Below are 20724 nucleotides of genomic sequence, written 5' to 3'. Positions count from 1 at the left end.
CTTAGTAAGATTTTAATGTGTTACTAAAAACATTGCTCTAGCAGAAAAAGAAACATGGAGCGTAAATGGCTTTAGTAAGGAGTGCAGAAACCCTCAAAACCATTGTAAGCTAACATGCTAGCTAGACAGACCCTCTGTTTGATTTAAACGTCTCCCATAACAATACAAACTTAAAATGTTTACACCCGTGTGCAACAAACAACTATGAGATCCGAAAAGCATAACAACATACCATTTTTGATGGGTGACCTGAGATAAAACCTAAGAGATTACTCTCTTCTTGGCCGGACAGACTAATGAGTCACAGCTGGTGCTACCTTTTAATAGCAGCACAGATGTTGTTACACTCAGAAAACACAAACAGTTTCTTCAATAATTGCTAATGTCACCAATATAGCATAATTTACATCGAATATATAATTTTTTTTGCTTGAGTGGTTTTAAAAGGCAAAGTTAGCCAAAACAGAAGGTCTGTTAGGCTAGCTGTTAGCTTCTAGTCTACATACTCACAACAAAACAACATCTTACTACAAGTTAATCTTTAAATGTTTTTCATTTTAAAGTGAATGAATCAGGACATGAATTTTGAGTTTCTGTATTCTTCTTGTTACTACAAAACCCCTCAAAAGCAAGAGTTATTTGTTCTTCTGTTGTGGTTTCTGAGAGTTTATTTCCCATTAATCGGTGAAAGCATTTGGCATTTTCTTTTTGCTGTTTTACCGTACCCATACCCAACTGTGACCCAAAACCCGAGGTACACACCGAACCCAGGCTTAGGTATCCTGTTACATCTCTAAAAAACGCATAGGCAAAAATAGGTATGTCCTTGCCCCCATTCCTTACACTGTACAATACATGTATCAGGTCACGGCTATTCATGATCATTGGAGGGATTTTTTCTTTTTTAACATTTTTTTATTACACAGTGACGCGCCTTCTCGTTTCTAAACAGATAGTCGACTCGTTCGGAACAGGACACCTGACACATAAATGACCCAGCTGGAAAAGTCATGAACTCCTTAATCTCCTGAACTGCACAGGGCCTTATCCGTGTCTATTCTGGGTCCAGGCTCGGAGATAGATGGGCCTCATTCACCCACAAGGTACCGTCTAGGCAGCACAATTAATTTCTCCCCAGTCAGAGGAGGTTTAGTTTGTCATCACTCCATGGTCAGAGTTTATCGCTACTGTGACTCTGATAGCAAAAACGGCAGACGAATGCAGCTGGTTATGAATGTGAAATCGGCATTCTGTCTTCTGTTGTTTTAGCTAAATAGTAGTAAATTTGCTCACATTTATTATTTACTGCACACAAAACGGACTTAAAAAATACATCTTATAGGCCCAGTAATCTGTAAATTCTCATAAGCATAACGTACGTTGAGATTCTCCTCTGATGTCAGGAATAAGTTACCAACTTGTCACTTCTGATGAAGCTCGTTGTCAGGAAAAACACAATAGCAATATTGACTTTTTTTTAAGAGCTTGAAGAACACTTAGTGATTAACTGTAGCATCCAACAAAGCAACAAAATAAAAAAAATCAATTTAAAGACACCAGCTCTGAATGTTTCCTAATAAAATCATCACATGCACAATCTATAATTTGATGCGCAGTGAAATTTACTTAGATGGCTCCAGTTCAGGGTTGTTACCTTTGTGACGGACTGAAAGGTCAGCTTGCCCTGAGCAAATGTGCATAAACAACTAAGATGCAATATGGCCACAAAAGCTGGTGAATAAACTGCGGTGACACGGCTTCGCTCCGCCGTGTCACCGCATTATGCCGTGCTGGAATTGTAAAATTGGAAGGCTGCGGAGCATGGCACCAGTGCGGGGCATGCATGGCTGCGGTAACGTGGTGTTTACACGCTGACAGGTGCAAACCTTTCAACAAAGTGAATCAAGAGGGCAGCGGCGCTACTGCAGCTCTGACAGGCTGAGCCCTACGCGTGTCCACTGCATACCAATGCCCTGCCGCACATAGACTGCATACGGTACACTGTAGTGGAAAATAATCGGTACGTGGTTTGATAACCGAAGTCTGACTGTGAATGCCTAACAGGCCTTCTCGAACCAGCAGAAACAAATCAGAAGATGAAGGAAGTAGCAGAGCAGAAACGTAAGCAGCTTGGAGAGGTTTTAAGATTTTATGATGTCTCTGAAGCGAAATGGGTTAACTGGGAAGTTCCTACAGCACTTTGTAAAGCACAATAACACATGGCACGGAGTCAAAAAGCTTGACTACATGAAGCTCCACAGCCTTCACTCAGTTGGGAGGCACACAGTCGTGAAAATTAGGCTTTAAATCTCAAATGCAACCTCCTTCCAACCAGAGTTGGGTGACATGATAATATCATGTCAAGGAAAATTTAAATGTGGATGAAATGTAGCCTAAGAAGAATGTACTTCTCCTATCACTCTTCTTCTCCTGCCATTTTCCAGCAGTACTAATTACAGTAATGTCCATTGTTTATGTAGGGGACTCCAACGGGCAAGTAGATTCTTGCAAGCAAAGAAAGAAAACGGAAGAAGAAAGCTAAACCTCAATAAATTGGGTAGTCTCATACATAAAAATCAACTGGCGACCATAATTGGCCAATTCAGAGTTTGAGCTACGCTGTTTGGTGACTAACCAGAAACCTGAAAAGCAGATGTTTCTCCAATCAGCAAATGCAACATACAAAGCTCCAACAGGCAACAAGCTTTAATGTGAAAGATGTTACTAATTGGCTCAACACACGGGGAGTGACCAACCACAGCGGAGGCGACAGTTTTCCACCATTCCGGGTGAACCCAAAACATGGGATGCGAAAGTGATAGAAGTGACAAAAGCTTAACGTTTTTCAACTTTCTTGTGTTGCATCTCTACAATTATAGACGCCTACTGTATGTGCACAAGCTTGAAATTTCACAGGCCCGAATTTTGCCGGTCGAAGGAGGAAAAAGCAATCGTCCCCTCATGGCACAAATTCCTTAGGAAATGAGCGAAGTGTGTCAAGCCCATGAGAGAAAGAAGACTCGATGTTAACAAAGAGACGCACAAAACGGCTTTAAATGAAACTAAATTCAGTGATGTGTCCGGAGATAGAGACAGAGCGCTAACAGCATGCTGACACTTTACAACACTCACTAAAATTTTTCCCATTAGCTGCGTTTCCTTTGACTGCATAATTCCGCAATTTGATATTTGGAAAATAAATCTGCTCAATGGAAATACGGTAATCAAAATAAACCTAATTTTTCAATACAATTTTTTGGATCGCAAAACTGCTATGGAAATTGTTTGTTTTTTTCCTCCGCATCACACGAGTCACGTGATCAACAGCCGAATGTTGCCACTGGAGCAAACCAACGGAGAACAATCACTCCTTCACTTATGATTTCAATTTCATTTCTTATTTCGTGGAAACAATTGCAAAATTGTGTTTCTTTGACATTATCACAATATCGACAGAGATTTGCGCACATTTGTAAAGAAAACGCAGACACTGTCTGAAATAACGTGAAATTTTAACACTCCACATGATCTCCACAACGACAGTGCTACTTTTGTAATGTTAGCCATGCTCACTGAGCCAATCGCTAATATAAGCTGTTGAAGACAACTTAAAATATTGCGCTATTATTATTTTTTGCATTAAAACTTTTGTCTTTTTTTTTTTAAAACAAAGATCAGAAACGGAGCACCAAACTGGAATCGGTTTCTCGAGTCTTTCCTTGTAGAACAGTGACAGGTCACACGAAGGAAGAATGAGCAGAAGCAGAACTGACAGACTAAGCAGATCAACATAACAATCTAATAAATTTAGTGCTACGAAAGTCCAAGCCTACTTTTTTTTTTTTTTTTTTTTTTGCAAATCGGCCTATTTCTAACAAAATAAAAATGTAGTTTATTTACTGTATTTATATTTATTTACGGTAACTTCACCCATTTGTGACGAGTCAGCCACAAGAAATATCTATGGCTATAACTGAAAAATAACTGAATCTCTAATGTAAGAAAAGAAGGTGAAACGATTCAATGTCACTATGAAAACGACACAGAATCCACATTTTTGTGAAGATTTGGGCTTTTAAATGCTGTGGTCTTAAACTTTTGACCAGCTCAACATCTTATTTGCAGTTTAGTTGTGTGCAATGAATTGCTTATTCAATTTTTTTTTTTTTTGTCTCCGTCCCATTTCTCCTTTATGCATTTTGAAGTTGTACTCACGACTTTCTTAATATCCCACAGTGCAAAACTCTTGCCCTTTTCAACTTGTCTGAAAATTTTGATCAGTATGCCAAACTAAGTACTAAATATAATGATAATATGCCCCTGAAAAATCCTCCTTATTCCACCATAAGTGTATTTTAATACTTAATTAATACCACAAATTTAATATTTCAAAACACTGAGTCTTTTAAAAAAAAATCTAAAAAACATGGTAATCAGAATGTGTAGTGCAGAGCCCACTCTGGCTTATAGATCCTTATAGGGCTTTCCTTCTTCTACTAAACCCAAAAAGCAAATTAAGTCATCTCCTCTTTGTTTTTCTCATCCTCCCACTCTAACTTTTGTGCCTCTGCTGCAGGAGAATGACGAGGGCGTCTCAGAGGCTTTGATGCTCGCCGTGTACGCTCTGTGAAACCGGCTTTTCTCTTCTCGCTTTCACATCGCAAAATCTTTGTCTCAGTTCAATAAATTAAACGCAAGCGGCTGCGTTACGCAGAGCATTTGGGATACAGCCGCTTCGGCCTTCAAGAGTCAAGTCAAGAGCTGAAATCATGCATTTGCAGCGACACAGTTCGGCGGAAAACAAACCAAAAAAAAATGTATGAATTATGGATTAATTCACAGAGTAGACTCTGGTGGACTAAAGGAAAGTTGCATTTGTAGTGCAGCTATGAATGAGTTCGGTTTTGTTGAGGTTCTCAAGTCACATCTGTGTTGAAATTTGGAATTCCAATGCTTGTGTCATTTGTTGCTAGCCTAAACACAATGTGTTGCCAGGAGTTTGTTTGACACCCGACTCTAACTCAGACGCTTTCTCTCACTTTCACTTCGAAATCGTCGCGGTTGACTCGATAGAGCAAAGAGCAAATTTTTTTTTTTTTTTTCTTTCTGGTGCCTGAGAATAGTGAGGAGTGTTTTTATGTTCTTTTTCTTTTCATTGTGCCTGACGTTTTTGGTCTTAATTTGATCGAGGGTATGTTTTAGTTTCACTTCCTTCCTCTATTCCATTTCCTGATTTCCTGATCTTGTTGAACCTCGAGGCTGCACCGTTCGAGGGGCTTGGGCGACGGGGGCCGGGGGGCGATTGCTGCTGCGCTTTCCCCCTTTTTCCTGTGTCATGGAAAAACTAGGTAACACTGAGGAGAAACAGGGCTCCAATTGAAAGTTTTCAATTCCAAAGTCACCCAAAGAGCTCCTTTGTAGCTCTACTTTATGGCTGCTTTATAAGAATCGCTTTATTTGAAAAGAGACTTTGTACACTGTTATGACTTACACGCACGCAAATAACGTTCCCTTTCTTGCAAAAACGAAAAAAGAAACCCAGCACGTGTGCCTTGTTCACCATGCGGTCTGCTAGTTGCACCATGACAAGCATTCCCCCAGTTCCTCTAAAAGCTAAACCTCTGTTTTCGACTCAGCTGAGACAGAAAGCAACTGCTGATTATGTGGCGCTTTTCGCTGCCAGCGAAGCAAGGGCTTGAGCACGCTGTGGTCGGGCTTTGTCTAGACTTTGTAATTGGGCTCATAACAGCGCCGTAAACTTCTGATCAAAAGAGGCTGAATGAGGATTTTTTTTTTTTTATTAAACTGGAACTTTGAGCTCTGTCTTGCAAGCAACAAGTGTTGAAACAATGTCAGGAATTCGCATATGCAAAGCACGTGGAGTTCAGTCAGCAATTAAGCATGTTGTGTATTTCTAACAAGAGGAAGAGTATGTTCAATACTTCCTAGAGTATTCATTATCCAATTGACGTGTGTGGAGGCAAACTAACTCAGTCTGCAAATAGCTCTACACACGACAGTGGCTGCATGGTGCTGTGGGCATGCTTTTCTTTTGCAGGAAGCAGAAAGCTGGTCAGAGTTAATTGGTTAATTGCTACACTTAGAAACAGGACAATGTTAGAGGAAATCATGTTTGAGGTTCAGTCGAAGTTCAACTACCTTCACCGTACAGCCACATCTGCAGTGAAATGCGTTAGCTCAAAGAAATGCGTGCCACACTCTCCACTTTTGTTTTGTATTTGTAAAAAAGCCATTCGTCATTTTCTTTCCGCTTTACTGTAGTAGCGTAGTGCGCAAATCTTTGTCTATTTTCTGCTAATGTCGAAAAGACACAATTTCGCAATTGCGGTTTCCTTTAAATAAGAAATGAAATGAAAATCACACGTGAATAGGCTTGTTCACGTGATGAGCCATTAAAGATTATGGCGGCAGCAGATGCAAACAGTCACATGGGACCACACTGATAATCCAGCGATGACGCCACCATTCAACATCTATCAGACAATCAGAGGATGTTGGCGTCAAATTCAGGGGCTGGAGAGACAAGCCTCTTATAGGTTGGGGGAAATTGTAGTAGACGATTTCACAGAAGAGCTATGGATTCAACACGTTCAAGTGACACACAACTTTTTATGAACTGTGTGATGCTGGGAGAGCTCTGGTAGCCTTATCTGCAAAAATAAAAAAAAAGACAAAATACAACTTCCTGTCGTCGTCTTCTTCGTGGTTTTTGAGAGTAGTAACATCCGGATGTCGCCCCCGTCAATTGCGTAATGCAGAAAAAACCCATCTCTATTCCATTTTTGCGATTTCGATTCAGCTGAAAAACTACAGTATTGGTACCGTATCTGTAGCTTTTCAGCCGAAAAAGCGCAAAGATATTTTAAACTAAAAATCTGAGGGGTTTTTATCTTTTTCAAAATTGCAGTGTCTCCATCCATCCATTTTCTCTACACCTTTTTCCCTAGTGGGGTCGGGAGGGATGCTGGTGCCTATCTCCAGCGAACGTTTCAGGCGAGAGGCGGGGCTCACCCTGGACAGGTCGTTAGTCTATCACAGTGCAGTGTTTCCATTAAGCAAATTTATTGTCATAAAAATTCTATGGTCAATAAAAATGCACCTAATAATGCACTCCAGCCTATCACAGACAGTGACAAAAAGCGACATCACAGTTAAATGGTTTTTGCATGACAAAATGTTGAAAAAGATCATCTCATTGGTAGACTTAAGTAATGCTGAAAAGGTTGTTACTACCACCAGGGAGAGAACTAAAACATGCAGGATGCTGGCCCTTGAGGACCAACTTTGGGCACCTCTGTTTTAATCCCAATCAACGCACCACGAATGAGAAGCAGCGCATCCCGATTCCAGCACTCCACATGTGAAGTCTCCGGAGCTTCATATGCATTGTACTTTAATTAAGCAGCCCACCCCAGCGAAGCACACAAAACCCCCTCCAGGTCCCTTTATGTCCTCTGAGGTGCCTCAGTGGAGGACCAGACACACTCTTCTTTTTTCTTTTTTCTTTCACTGCCTTTTGTCTTCTCCATCTCACGACTCCCACTGGTGAGGCCACGGTAGCGTCCCATGTGTTATTATCGGCCAATGATAAAGTAGCTGCCACAGCCCTCATGCATTATGCAGGATGAAAGGGAAGGAACTCCTCCCCCAGTTATGTAAATCAAACTTATTTTGTAAGAGGGTGGGGGGCTGTGGCTCTTGACATCAATTTCTCTCCCCCCACCCCACAATGATTTGCTCACTGGAGGAGTCGGTACCACAAAGGCAGTGTGTCAGTATGTGAAAGAAGATAAAACAAAAGCAAACCCTAACTATGCTGAGCTACTGATACACATTTAGCTTGAGGAAGTATATGAAATCTTATGAAAAATAATCTAAAGTAATCCTGGAATTTATAAATAAGGACTGCTATGACATACTGTCTGATCTGTACACTACAGCTAGCAAAAAAAAAAAAAAAAAGTCTAGTAGCATCACCTGCAGCAAAAACTTTTATATTCTATTTTCAAATCTCTTAAAAGGTTCTTGGGCCTTCTGCTCAAACTGTAGCTCCTTCATGTTCTCAATAAAGGAATAATTGAATTGTTATTAGTGAACAATTAATATCATACATAGAGTAGCTATAGCTCTTTGGCTAACAGCTAGCATGGGGGTGCATAAAATTCAAAGCGGACTTGTACCGTCCAATCTTATGCAAGTCTGTAAAAACATTATTTATTCTTCTACACTTGAACAAACCATTACAGAGTTTCCATTGAGTGGCTATTTACGCATAAAGCAAGGATTATTTACACTGGAACTGGAGGTCAGAGGCTGTGCACCACCAGCGATCTTCCTGAGTGAAACATGTGCTGAGAGTGGAACATGTGAAGCATTTTCGGTAAAAGCAACGTCCGACATAAGAAGTATCGTGCAGAAATGAAAAATAAACTTTGTAAATAGCAAGAAAATTGTGCTTGATTATTTCTTTGTTGTAAAAATACTTTTTGTGAATTAATATTATGACATTGGAAACTTGAAACTTTGCTAAATCCTCTAAATGTCAATACCAGGCAACTTATTTTGCTGTTGACTCTTGCTTGGTGTTCTTCATTGGTTTAGAAGATTAAAGTCTGAAGAAACAAAACTTTTCGATTAACAAAGAGCAACTGCCTTAGTTGTGTGTGAGAGAACTGCACACTGCTCCTCCTGGTTCTGGAGACAGGCTTGGTCAAACCCTTCTGTGGGATAGCAACCCATTCTTCAACCAGCCTTTGCTGCAAGTCAGCCAATGTGATGGTGCCGGTCATTCTAGCTTTAACAGCACACTCCAGACTGATTCCACAAGTGCTCACTAACTTTGAGGTGAGGTCTCCCAAAAGGCTGTAGATATAGTCACTGCTAAACATCGCTATAGATAGATGCACATCAATATCCTGAGGAATAGAGTAATGCTCCCCAAGACTGGCGATTTGAGATTGCCACGAGCTGCAAAATTTCATTTTGATACTGTACGTCTCTGCAAAGGGATTGCCTCCAGCAAAGACAGGTCTTGTTTTCCCAATGAAGGAGAGACTGTGCCAAACCTTCACCTGTTTTCACCTGAAGCTGTTTACCACTGTCAGACAGGATTTGGCAAGTTTTTCACGGACACAACCCACAGACTCAACTCTGCTGCTGAATCCACAAACGAATCTCCATGCAGTTGTGGCACGACTTCAAGGGAATTTAGCAGGTTTTCCAGTGGTCTAAGATTGACTTACGGGAAGAAATAGTTCAGAAAAGCTAAAGGAAAAGCTTTACGTTCCATTTTCAGTACCGGTTTCACTCAGGAGGGCAGACCACCTCCTACCTTCACTCTCCGTAAAAACTAATCCCTGTTTTTAAGATTGGAGTTGTTTTAAAAAGGTAGAAGTCCAGTTTGTTTGGCCACTTGTGGACTAGCTGCAACCTTAGATAATCTGAATTAATACCACATGAAGACACAAAGAACAATGACTACGGCAGGTAAGAGATTATAATAAGTCTGTACCACCCTGCCATGAGTGAAACAAACTCTGTCTGCATCTATAAATAACCCATTCTGGGTCTAGATAGGCCTTGTTCATAAACCACACCACCGATGAAAACTCTACTGCATTTCCTGATGTTATGGTTGACACGAAACACCGTATGCCTCTTTACTGGCACAGACATTGTCTCTATAATACCTTTTACATTACCACCAAATGGGCTTAATAGACTCCAATCTGGTTTTGACTGAAATCTCCCGAGTAAACATTCTCAGATGGACACAGACATCCACGGCTCCCCAGTGACACTTAAAACCTCCGTGCAATCTTAAATTGCCCACTCATCCCGCACGCTGCAGTCAAACAGCAGCCACGCAATTTGATTGTGAATGACCGTGCCACCGAGGTTAATGCGCTTCTTTCCAGGAAGCAAGCCAGATGTCCCGTTTGATCCCGCATGAGATACATCACAATACTGTATTCATGATTTGATTAGCTGCTTTGAATAAAATTTGAACCTTGCCTGGTACAAGGCAACACACTGCGGTCAGTGTGTGGGGTGTTTTCCTCCTCTACTGGGTAATGCTCTTAGAGCAGGTCTGCAGGCTCAGTAGGTGAGTGTCTATGACACTGCGTGCTGTCACTGAGCCAGACGGACAGATTCACCGTTAGAAAGACGAATATTAATCAGGTCTCGGCTCAGGCTGTCCTGATATTGAGGCAGATGGTATCTGACAAACAGGGCCATGTGGCAATGACTCACTCTATCTATCTATCTATCTATCTATCTATCTATCTATCTATCTATCTATCTATCTATCTATCTATCTATCTATCTATCTATCTATCTATCTATCTATCTATCTATCTATCTATCTATCTATCTATCTATCTATTTTTGTTTCCAACAATCAAAAATAGTTTTTAAATAATTTACTCCAGCTGATTTTATAAGGAGTGGTCAGAGATGGCACACCACAATCAAGTCAATTTCAGGAGTCATAATAAAGCAATATTAATAATATTTGCAGCTCGCTATAGTTTGTCCACTTCGGTTTTATCATTCATGCTAATAAACTTTTTTTCATCTTGGTTACAGCAAGAAATCTGTGGGGGGTCGATGGGGGTGTTGTCCCCTGTTCCCTCTTTGGAGGCACCGGTTCACTCAGTTTCTTGCTGTTTCGTAAAAGTATGTCAACTCTCTGCTAGTGACTTTAAACACATCAAGTTAAATAAAAATAATAATCATTTAAAAACAAGAAGGGAAATTTGAGTGTTTCACTTGGATGTTGTTTGTTATGCTAACTTTGAGAATATGAGTTTGATAAAGCTCACACCGTACTCCATGCAATTTTTCTCAAGTTCATGGTTTTGCACTTACTGCAAGCGACAGTAAAGTGAAAAAACAGCTACTACTTGCTTGCAGTAATGTTTAAGCGACAGTCCTTCCTTCGGGAATGGATTTGCACGCCAAAATTATGTGGAATTGATCCGAAAAACCCCTCCTAGGTAGCTCACAGGCGGCTATTTTCAGATGTTTTCCGGCAACAGACCGCACACTGTAAGAATCTGTAAAAGTGTGAGTAGAAATAAAAACGTTTGTAAATCCGTAGGAATTCGTGAGCCGGACTCTATAAACAAATCACTTAAACACCAATTAACTCGAACTATAATGTTGCCTTGCGGTAAAAATGGGTAAAACTGGACAAAATGTATAAATGAGCATAATCCCTATGGAGTCTGGCCATGTTGCCTTCATAGTGGCTACAGCGGAGAAACGGGAGTCGGGGAGGTAAGGAGAAGACGGGGACGGCGGGGGGTAACGTGTCTTTCTTTTTATTTCATTTTATTATTATTATTATTTTTTACCTGTGACATTTGCGGCCGGAGGTTGATCTCCTTCAGGTTGATGCACTGGGGCTTCAGGTTGTTGAGCAGATGGCACAGGAGGACTCCATCCCGGAGGGTCTGAGCCAAGTCAAATACCTGCGCTGACTCCCATGTCACCCTGTGGTTAGTGGGGAGCACCTTGCAGTTGATCAGCCACAGCGCGCACTGCCTCCAATACTCCATCATTATTCTGTCTTCGGCCGGAGAGCGAGTTCTCACGGGTCTCTCCGCGCGCGCGCGTGTGTGTGTGTGTGTGTGTGTGTCCGCGCGCGCGTCTATAGACTCAAAGTGCTAACGGTTCGGCAACACCTCTCGCGCCTTTCAGCAGACCGGACCCATGCCGGATGCGTCCCAGCGTAAAACCCGACGAGGAGAGTAAAGGGAAGCGCGCGGCAGAAAGCTCCTGGGAGATGCGTGGCGGGCGCTCCGCGGATGACGGGGTCCGGCGTGGCGAGGCTGAAGCGAGACTGTAGATGGAGTGCGTCCTGCGCCCTTCCTTTCTCTCTCTCTCTCTCTCTGTTTGTTTCTCTTCCCTCCCCCTCACCCTGTTCACCTCTTCCGCTTGCCACACGGGCTCACTGAACAGTACTGTGACAAGAAATAGCATGACTTCACACCTCGTAAGCTTCAAAAGTGGGGTAAAGACAACTTTGGGGTTTTTTTTTTGTTTGTTTGTTTGTTTGTTTTTTTAAATTAGGTTGTATTGCTGCTAGTTTTATTAAGGAGTCACAAAAGAACTTGAGTGCAGGCAAATATTCCAGCAGCTCAGAGAGCTTATTTACAGTGCTGAGCAATTCATCACTGAGCAAGCCAAGCACAGAGCCACTTTCACTTAGCTGAACACTATTCAAAGTGCATCTTAGGGATTTCATTATGTAGTGCAATTCAAAAAGTGGAAGACATATTTGATACACAAGATTATGGCAACTTGTGTGTCTTGCAACTAACAAAATGACAAAATAGGTTTCATAGAAAATTGGAAATATTAGGCTATGTATATATATATAAAAAAAGATTAACCTGCATCTTAACTCGAGTCGAGCAAATCTCAATCTCGTTGTAATCTGTTGATGACACTGACAAATAAATCTTATCTTATCTTATTTTTAATAAATGTTCTTCTGTGGATGCATGGTCGACATGATTTTGGAAAGATTACTGACTTAGACAGTCGCTGAGACCTTGTACAAGGAGGGTAAGCCACAAAACGTCTTGACGAATTAGAAGCTGTCTTTAAAGAGTACTGTGTCCAAACACATAAACGTAAAGTTGAGTGGAAGGGAAAAGAGTTGCTGAAAAAGACTTTCATTACATAAAAATTAGCTTACTAAAATGTATTTCCATATACCGTGCAGTGTATGGACTTAATCCTTGGTTGAGACTCTTTTTTTATGAACTATTGCATCAGAGAATCATGAAGTCCTCTAAAATTAATTTTTTTGGAAGTAAAGCTACAAGAGTCCCCAAGTGTCCATGAAAACCATTTGAGTAAATCTATAATCCAAAGGATTTCTAGAGAGACGGCTGTTAATATCCTTGTTTTCACGTCACAAATGTCGACGTGTGGAGTCAGTTGAGATTTGACAAAGTGGCTCAATTAACGTGTTGCATTTGAAGAAAACATATCAACTTTTTCCCACTGCCAAAATGCAGATCAACAAATGCACAATATCTACTGACCTGATGATTTTTAGGGGGAGTATAAACAGCAAATGTCTGATTTTTGTGTTATATTTTTAACATTTAGTAACTCTTCCTCATTGGCTTGCTAATGAGTCTGCAACACCTTAATTGTTTCTCCTTTGTAGGGTATAAAAACAGTGACTTCTGCTTTTGTTGCCTCCACTATTTCATTGGCAACAGACAACAGTTGCAAACATGGCGCTTGGATGTTTCCGTAACTGACCAGAAGTGGAAAAAGACAGTCGTGGTTTCTTTAGCAACAATGTCGACTTAGAATTTCACCAAAAAGTTCACTAGCTTTAGTTTTTGGATTCAAAAGGTGAAGCTCATATACAGAGTCATCACATAAAGTGTTTGTAAAACAAAAGATTGACTGAAATTAGCCTGTGTATGTATATTTTATGATATATTGCACTCTGTGCCAAGTCTAGCTTAGTGAATTTCTGCGGTTCACTGTGGCATAGGGACAATCATCCTTTAGCATTTCTGAGACATTATAGAAGCACATGTAAAACTTGCTCTAAATATCGGCCTTCAGCTCAACAGTTTGCTCATCAATCAAATATAGTCATTCAAATTCAAAAATACTTTATTGATCCCAATCGGTAGTTAAATATATTGACCATACCGTGGTCAATAAAAATGTTAAGAGAAGACTACACACACACAAAAAACCCCTAACTAACCAAAAGTTACTTGACATAAACAACAGTCCCATTGGAGTAGAGATAGATTCATATTTACAAGAAACATGAGTAAAAATCATCTCAGCTCTCTGGCATAATGCAGAGAGAAAACAATATTGTATCTAAAGAAGAAATGGGGAACAAAACTTAAAATAACAGTTGAAGAATTATCCCAAACGTGAGAAATGCAGGAAAGCATAATAAACTCATTTGTTCATTTTGCTGGAAGACTTGAACAAGGTTTCTCAAATCAAAAGTAAACAGACATCTGCATTACAAGAACGCCAGGGGGGTCGGGGGGGGCAGTATGTGAACCCAATCAGTCACATATTTTTTGGAGCTGAACAAAAATACCTGGATATTGGGAGCAAGTTGAATCAACATTGATTGAAATTCTGGGCTATACAATCCCACATTCTTGAAATATGATGGGATTCGGGAAATATGACAATGTTGAGTAAAGAAGATTTGCTTCTGTCAAAGGTAATGATGAGCAAAAACAAAAGGGCAATAACAAAAATGTGGTTAAGATGACTGAATCAGGATTGTGGAAAGAATCTGAATAATGGAAAAAATGACAAATAATCTTTGATTGAAACAAAAAGTGAGGAAAATGGACGCCACTCCAACGTGGCACATGCAAGACTGTAGATAAAACTGAATGAATAATAAATATTATTAGAACTATACAGACTGTTGGTCACTTTTTTGTTTCTGTGCTTTGTTTTGTTTTGGAGGGGTTTTTTTTTCAAAGATTTGGTAAAAATTAAAGCATACATAAAAGAAACTAAGGTTCTTACAGACTGGCTTGTTTTTAGAGCTGAGTCTGTGTTTTTTCTCTGGAAATACAGACGACATGACAATTTATTTGCATGCTTGTTATTATTTTTGATATAAATGTTACAGACAGCATTGACAGTTGTCTCCGTAGTGATGGAAGGCCGGAGGAGAGAAAGAAGTTTCCTCACAGTTCCAGATGTTTCTGTTTTTTATGTGGATCAGGCTTTTTCTCCACTGTGGATTCGCTGATGACTCTTTAGGACAGAGGAATGTTTGAACCTCTTCTCACACTGACCACAGCCATAAGGCTTTTCACTAGCGTGGATTCGCTGATGACTCTTCAGGCCATAGGAATCTTTGAACCTCTTCTCACACTGACTGCAGCTATAAGGCTTTTCACCATTGTGGATTCGCTGATGACTCTTTAGGCCAGGGGAATCTTTGAACCTCTTCTCACACTGACCGCAGCTATAAGGCTTTTCACCACTGTGGTTTTGCTGATGACTCTTTAGGCCAGAAGAATCTTTGAACCTCTTCTCACACTGACCGCAGCTATAAGGCTTTTCACCACTGTGGATTCGCTGATGACTCTTTAGGCCAGGGGAACCTTTGAACCTCTTCTCACACTGACCGCAGCTATAAGGCTTTTCACCGCTGTGGATTAGCTGATGACTTTTCAGCGATGAGGAATCTTTGAACGTCTTCTCACACTGACCGCAGCTGTAAGGCTTTTCACCAGTGTGGATTTGCTGATGACTCTTTAGGCCAGAGGAATCCTTGAACCTCTTCTCACACTGACCGCAGCTATAAGGCTTTTCACCAGTGTGGTTTTGCTGATGACTCTTTAGGCCAGAGGAATCTTTGAACCTCTTCTCACACTGACCGCAGCTATAAGGCTTTTCACCAGTGTGGATTCGCTGATGACTCTTTAGGCCAGAGGAACCTTTGAACCGCTTCTCACACTGACCGCAGCTGTAAGGCTTTTCACCAGTGTGGATTCGCTGATGACTCTTTAGGCCATAGGAACCTTTGAACCTCTTCTCACACTGACCGCAGCTATAAGGCTTTTCACTGCTGTGAATTAGCTGATGACGCTTTAGGCCAGAGGAATCTTTGAACCTCTTTTCACACTGACTGCAGCTATAAGGCTTTTCACCGCTGTGGATTAGCTGATGACGCTTTAGGCCGGAGGAATCTTTGAACCTCTTCTCACACTGACCGCAGGTATAAGGCTTTTCACCGCTGTGGATTAGCTGATGACGCTTTAGGCCGGAGTAATCTTTGAACCTCTTCTCACACTGACCACAGCTATAAGGCTTTTCACTGCTGTGGATTAGCTGATGACGCTTTAGGCCAGAGTAATCTTTGAACCTCTTCTCACACTGACCGCAGCTATAAGGCTTTTCACAGCTGTGGATTAACTGATGACGCTTTAGGCCAGAGGAATCTTTGAACCTCTTCTCACACTGACCGCAGGTATAAGGCTTTTCACCGCTGTGGATTAGCTGATGACGCTTTAGGCCGGAGTAATCTTTGAACCTCTTCTCACACTGACCGCAGGTATAAGGCTTTTCACTGCTGTGGATTAGCTGATGACGCTTTAGGCCAGAGTAATCTTTGAACCTCTTCTCACACTGACCGCAGCTATAAGGCTTTTCACCACTGTGGATTAGCTGATGACTTTTCAGCGATGAGGAATCTTTGAACGTCTTCTCACACTGACCGCAGCTGTAAGGCTTTTCACCAGTGTGGTTGTGCTGATGAAGTTTCTGTGTTGAGGAATTTCTGAATCTCTTCTCACCCGGGGTCGTGCAGATTTGGTTCTACGAATAGAAGTACAGTAATTATAACAGAGTGTCACTATGACGTACAAACACTCTGATAGTCAACAGTTTGACTTTATGGCAAACTTTAAAAAAAATCAGAATACATCTCTCAGTTTGGCTTATTCAAGTGCAAAGCTGTGTATTTGTCTTTCTGTTAGATAGGCCAGGGGTTTGAAACCTGTGTCCCACAAGTGGCTCTTTGGATATTTCACTACGGCACTTAATCATATTGTTAAAAATGCTGAAAAACCAGCCGGTGGTCTATAATCACAAATCACAAAAGTATATTTAATAGTATTCAACAGAAAATTGCTTTGAATTTTCACAACAGAATGACAAGAAAAATACCAGTAATCTTTTTTTTATCTGTTTTTCTTGTCATTGAGTCCAAAGCTATCCTATATTTTCACTGAATTCTCCACAAATATTTACATGCCATGACTGAAAATATATCCCTTCTCTTTTAGTAGGATATTCTGTCTTTTAGACAGAATACAAATGAAATGGGGTTTCTTTAAAAATGACGACAAATTTTCTATAGTTAGATGTTCATCATAATTACAAGTCATGTAATATTTGCAACTCTAAAATGGTGGTGTTGATTTTTTATCTGGATTGAAGGCAAGAATGCTTCTTTGGACTGAAAGGTTGCAGACCCTTGTGGTAGGCTAACATGAAAAGTTTTAGCTAGGTCACGTAGGGTCACCAGTCACAAGGCAACAAAGAGACACACAGGAAAAAGAACCATGTGCACACACGACCATACTTACAGCAATTAAGATAACCCACATTAAAATAATTGTTTTGTTTTTGAAGTGTGGTATGAAGCCGGGGTACCCAGGGAAACCCCACACATGCAAAGGCAGAACATTCAAACTAAATGCAGAAACACTATGACAAACCAAACAGGAGCACTCTGTTTCCCACACGTCTTAATAACTAACCTCTTCCAGTGATGCCACCGTGTCGCTAACACCAGCCTTCTCTTCCACACAAAGTTTCTCCATTTCAGTTCTGGATAAAACAAACATTTATAATATGTAAGACAGATGTGAATTGATGGTATTTGCACAGCAGTGGCAACCTTTTCAGATATTGATCCTTTGCACGTGATGTCATGCTCTTCAGAAATCTGCTGGCTTCGCCATGACAGACGTCAACGCAACTAATCCGCTACTTTAAAGCCTGTTTAAAAAAAAGCATACAGCCGGTAGTCTAATATCACTTCTGTTTAGTCGATTTCATTTTAGAAATGGTCAGAGTGTTGTGTGGGCGGCTGCATAAACAGACAAGGATAGAAGCCAAACTTGTCATTTTATTCTACTGACAAAAGACAGGGCGGTGACAGTGACAAAACGTTTTTAATGCTTCTCCTGTATAAGGGGAAATGCTGTTTATGACATAGTGATATAACTCATGTGGTGTGAAGTCAATATGTGAAGACTGCAATTTGATCAACATGTCAGGAGAGAGGAGGCAAGGGTAGAAGGATAGAAGCCTGTTAAAAAAAACATACAGCCGGTAGTCTAATATCACTTCTGTTTAGTCAATTTCATTTTAGAAATTGTCACAGATTTTTAAAATCTATGATCTAGATTTTGTTGTCTAGATAATACTGTATCTAGACAATACTACAGCCATTACTGTCACCATTACTTACAATCTCTTTGAGCGACCTCTGCAGATTTACCTTTGTCAAATTTTATTGTCATAAATCTAAAATCTATGACCTAAAATTATTAAATCAGATTTCTGCAGATTTACCTTTGTCAAAAATATTTACGTTTGACAGGATGCTTTTATGGCTTCCATGGTAACATCGTTCAAAGGATGACTGCTCCATATGTTTTTCGAAGCTAGCTCTTTCAAACCTTTGTAATTACCAAACCCCAACCAAATGTTATGTTCACAGACACATCAGCTTGACTCAAACAAGTAGAGTCAAAACAACTTTGGGCAACTATTTCAGTTGCTGTGTTCAATACTGTCCCTCACTTCCGACATCCATCATGACGCTTCGAATGATTAAGCAAAGGGTCAATAGTTGAAACCAAATATTTATACACCATATAAGAGACGACCTGATTTCTTATCATATTATTTTCAGACAATCTTAACTTCCTGCTTTAGGTCAGCTGGGATTACCAAAATCAAATAAATTCCCTAATTTCACAGAGAATTTTTTTTAATCGCCGTTTTAAAATGTGAATTTTTCTTAAGCTAAGCTAACTATGCATATAAACATATGCTTTTTCAACTTAATAGTCTTAATCAACTTAAGTTAGTCAACTTAACTTAATAATCTTAATAGTCATGATAAAGTAAACGAGAAACACGAGACACAAGGATTACTTCTGTTTGGCACATTCAAGTGATGACATACTGTAATTCTACATATATTGCAAAGTGAATTATTAAACATTGGTATGAATTATTACAAACATATGTGACAAATAAATAAGCCTTTACTTACAACCTCTGAGCGACCTCTGCAGATTTACCTTTGTCAAAAATATTTACGTTTGACAGGATGCTTTTATGGTTTCCATGGTAACATTGTTCAGAAGATGACAGCTCCATAAACATTAGGCTCTGTATGTATTATTTTTTAAACCACTCAATCTGGAGAACTCGTTATGGTGCTTACAATCTTGTTTCCATGGAGATTAGTTGTTTTGATGTTTTAGGTGTCAGTATCAATCATAGTTGAAACAAATGACTACATTTATTTATGACTTTATTTATTATTATTTCTTTCTTTTTTGCCCAAACCAACTTACTATGTATGAAAAGATAACCGTGCCTCAAAGTACAATATCTGGTGACTGTCAATGACAAAGCAAGGAAGAGTGTGAAACCATGGGATGCTACATGGGATACTTCTGGTGAATTGTTAAGTTATCAAAAAAGAATGCAGTGCAGAACAGTAGAAAAAAAAAATACAGCATGTGCACCAGTTATCAGTTGAACTTACTGTCACAGACAGAGGCAACTAACACGGTTTGTTTTATCTTCATTTCAAGTTTGCATGAATTGCGCAGCCCGGACAAAGACTGCAAGAGATGGAGACACCCAATATGTGAAAACTAATCCAAACCTGGAAGAGGAAAGTGCTGGTAATCACATTAGCAGTCGCAGAGGATGCTTTTTACAGTCTTAGAAGCGTAGATGGAAATGATGGAAGGCTGGAATAGGGGAACCGCGCACCTTCGAGACTCATTTAATCTCCGCATTCCCCGATATCACGAGGAGGAACCTTGACAACAGAATGAGGCTGTAAAGCGTGTGTGCTGGAGAGTGCTGCTCTGAGGATTTACATACAATAATAACCCGACACAAAAGGCTGTGCAAACAGAGCAGTGAAGATTAATCTTCAACAGCATGCAGCTGTTGAAGCGGAGTCGCTCGCCTCCACTTCTTCTCATCATCATTGGAGAGAAGATGGTGGTAAAAGGAAAAGGTCGCCAACAGGAATGTCTGCTTCGTATTTTACTTTGTTCTACCTGGGCTAAAAAAAAAAAAGAGAAAAGAAAGGTGGTCAAATGGTTCAGCTTCCACCTTTTCCACTGGAGTGACTCTGGATGCCGTGGCTAACATCGCACACATGACTCCAGGGGTGGCTCCTGAAGGCGGATGCTGGCAAACCTTGCTGCAACCCTTCTCTTGTTTCAACTTCCTCTTCCACGCTGGGCGCCTGTGAAGTCTGGCAATTATCACCATAAATGTGGCTAATGTTACGGGGAGGCTGCTGGCAAAACAAGCAGCCACATAGGGTTTGGATGGCAGGATGTTGTTCCATTAAAATTTCCAATAACTAATCAATTGCTGGTGGCAATAACACTCACCCGCTTGGGAAGCCTTTTAAGCACAAAGCTGCAGCAAAACCTAATAAGCAAAAGAGGCTGTAAAGTTAGCTTTTGTTTTTATGGCGCCATAGCATTTGCATAAAAACATCCTTATTTTTCCATTAAAGTGTTGAATAACCTTGTAATGAGTAACCATGTGAGCTTCCCATGCATGATAACGTACATGACGTGACCTGACATCATCTTGAACAACTAACTAAAAGTCACTGTTTAAACATGACATAAAAATTCCCAGTGTCACTGTAAGCAAAATGATGAGCAAAATGAGAAGTCGTGTCTATTTGAACTGTTAGAGGAGCGTTTTAGTTCCGCTCCTCTAACTAAAGCCGTTGTTAAAGACTTTAACCTACCTGTATTTAAGTTTTTGTCCAATTAAGATGAATAATTTTGCTTAAAATGCAAGCAAAGCTATGAGTGAGACGTTTTGTGTCATCGTGAGTCACAATTAGAGGTGTCTCAACACTGGCCTTTTCTACAAAGA

The 20724-nt window shown here is 40.3% G+C and overlaps 2 protein-coding genes across 4 annotated transcripts in view; both read right to left on the bottom strand.

Moving 5' to 3' along the window:
• The window catches only part of vav3 (vav guanine nucleotide exchange factor 3), a 103083-nt gene extending 91199 nt beyond the window's left edge, over positions 1-11884 (bottom strand). For 2 of the 3 annotated variants that reach the window (XM_023325884.1, XM_023325885.1), the window contains exon 1: positions 11382-11884. In XM_023325884.1, the coding sequence (XP_023181652.1) occupies positions 11382-11588 (207 nt within the window). In that variant the 5' untranslated portion in view covers positions 11589-11884. The remainder of the gene's footprint in view (positions 1-11381) is intronic. The other variant, XM_023325886.1, reaches the window with a different exon arrangement.
• Positions 11885-14718: 2834 nt separating this feature from the next.
• LOC111606247 (zinc finger protein 271-like) lies at positions 14719-18865 on the bottom strand. The gene is made up of 3 exons (XM_023326573.1): positions 18851-18865; positions 17322-17391; positions 14719-16374 (listed from the first exon to the last, which is right to left on the bottom strand). The coding sequence occupies exons 2-3, from the start codon at positions 17382-17384 to the stop codon at positions 14770-14772; spliced, it is 1668 nt and encodes a 555-aa protein (XP_023182341.1). The 5' UTR covers positions 17385-17391; positions 18851-18865; the 3' UTR covers positions 14719-14769.
• Between the last annotated feature and the right edge of the window lie 1859 nt (positions 18866-20724).

Source organism: Xiphophorus maculatus, chromosome 21 (genome assembly GCF_002775205.1).
Source record: "Xiphophorus maculatus strain JP 163 A chromosome 21, X_maculatus-5.0-male, whole genome shotgun sequence".
In the NCBI taxonomy this organism is placed as follows: Eukaryota; Metazoa; Chordata; class Actinopteri; order Cyprinodontiformes; family Poeciliidae; genus Xiphophorus; species Xiphophorus maculatus.
Note: the sequence above shows the minus strand (reverse complement) of the source record. Positions and strands in the feature narration are given on the sequence as shown.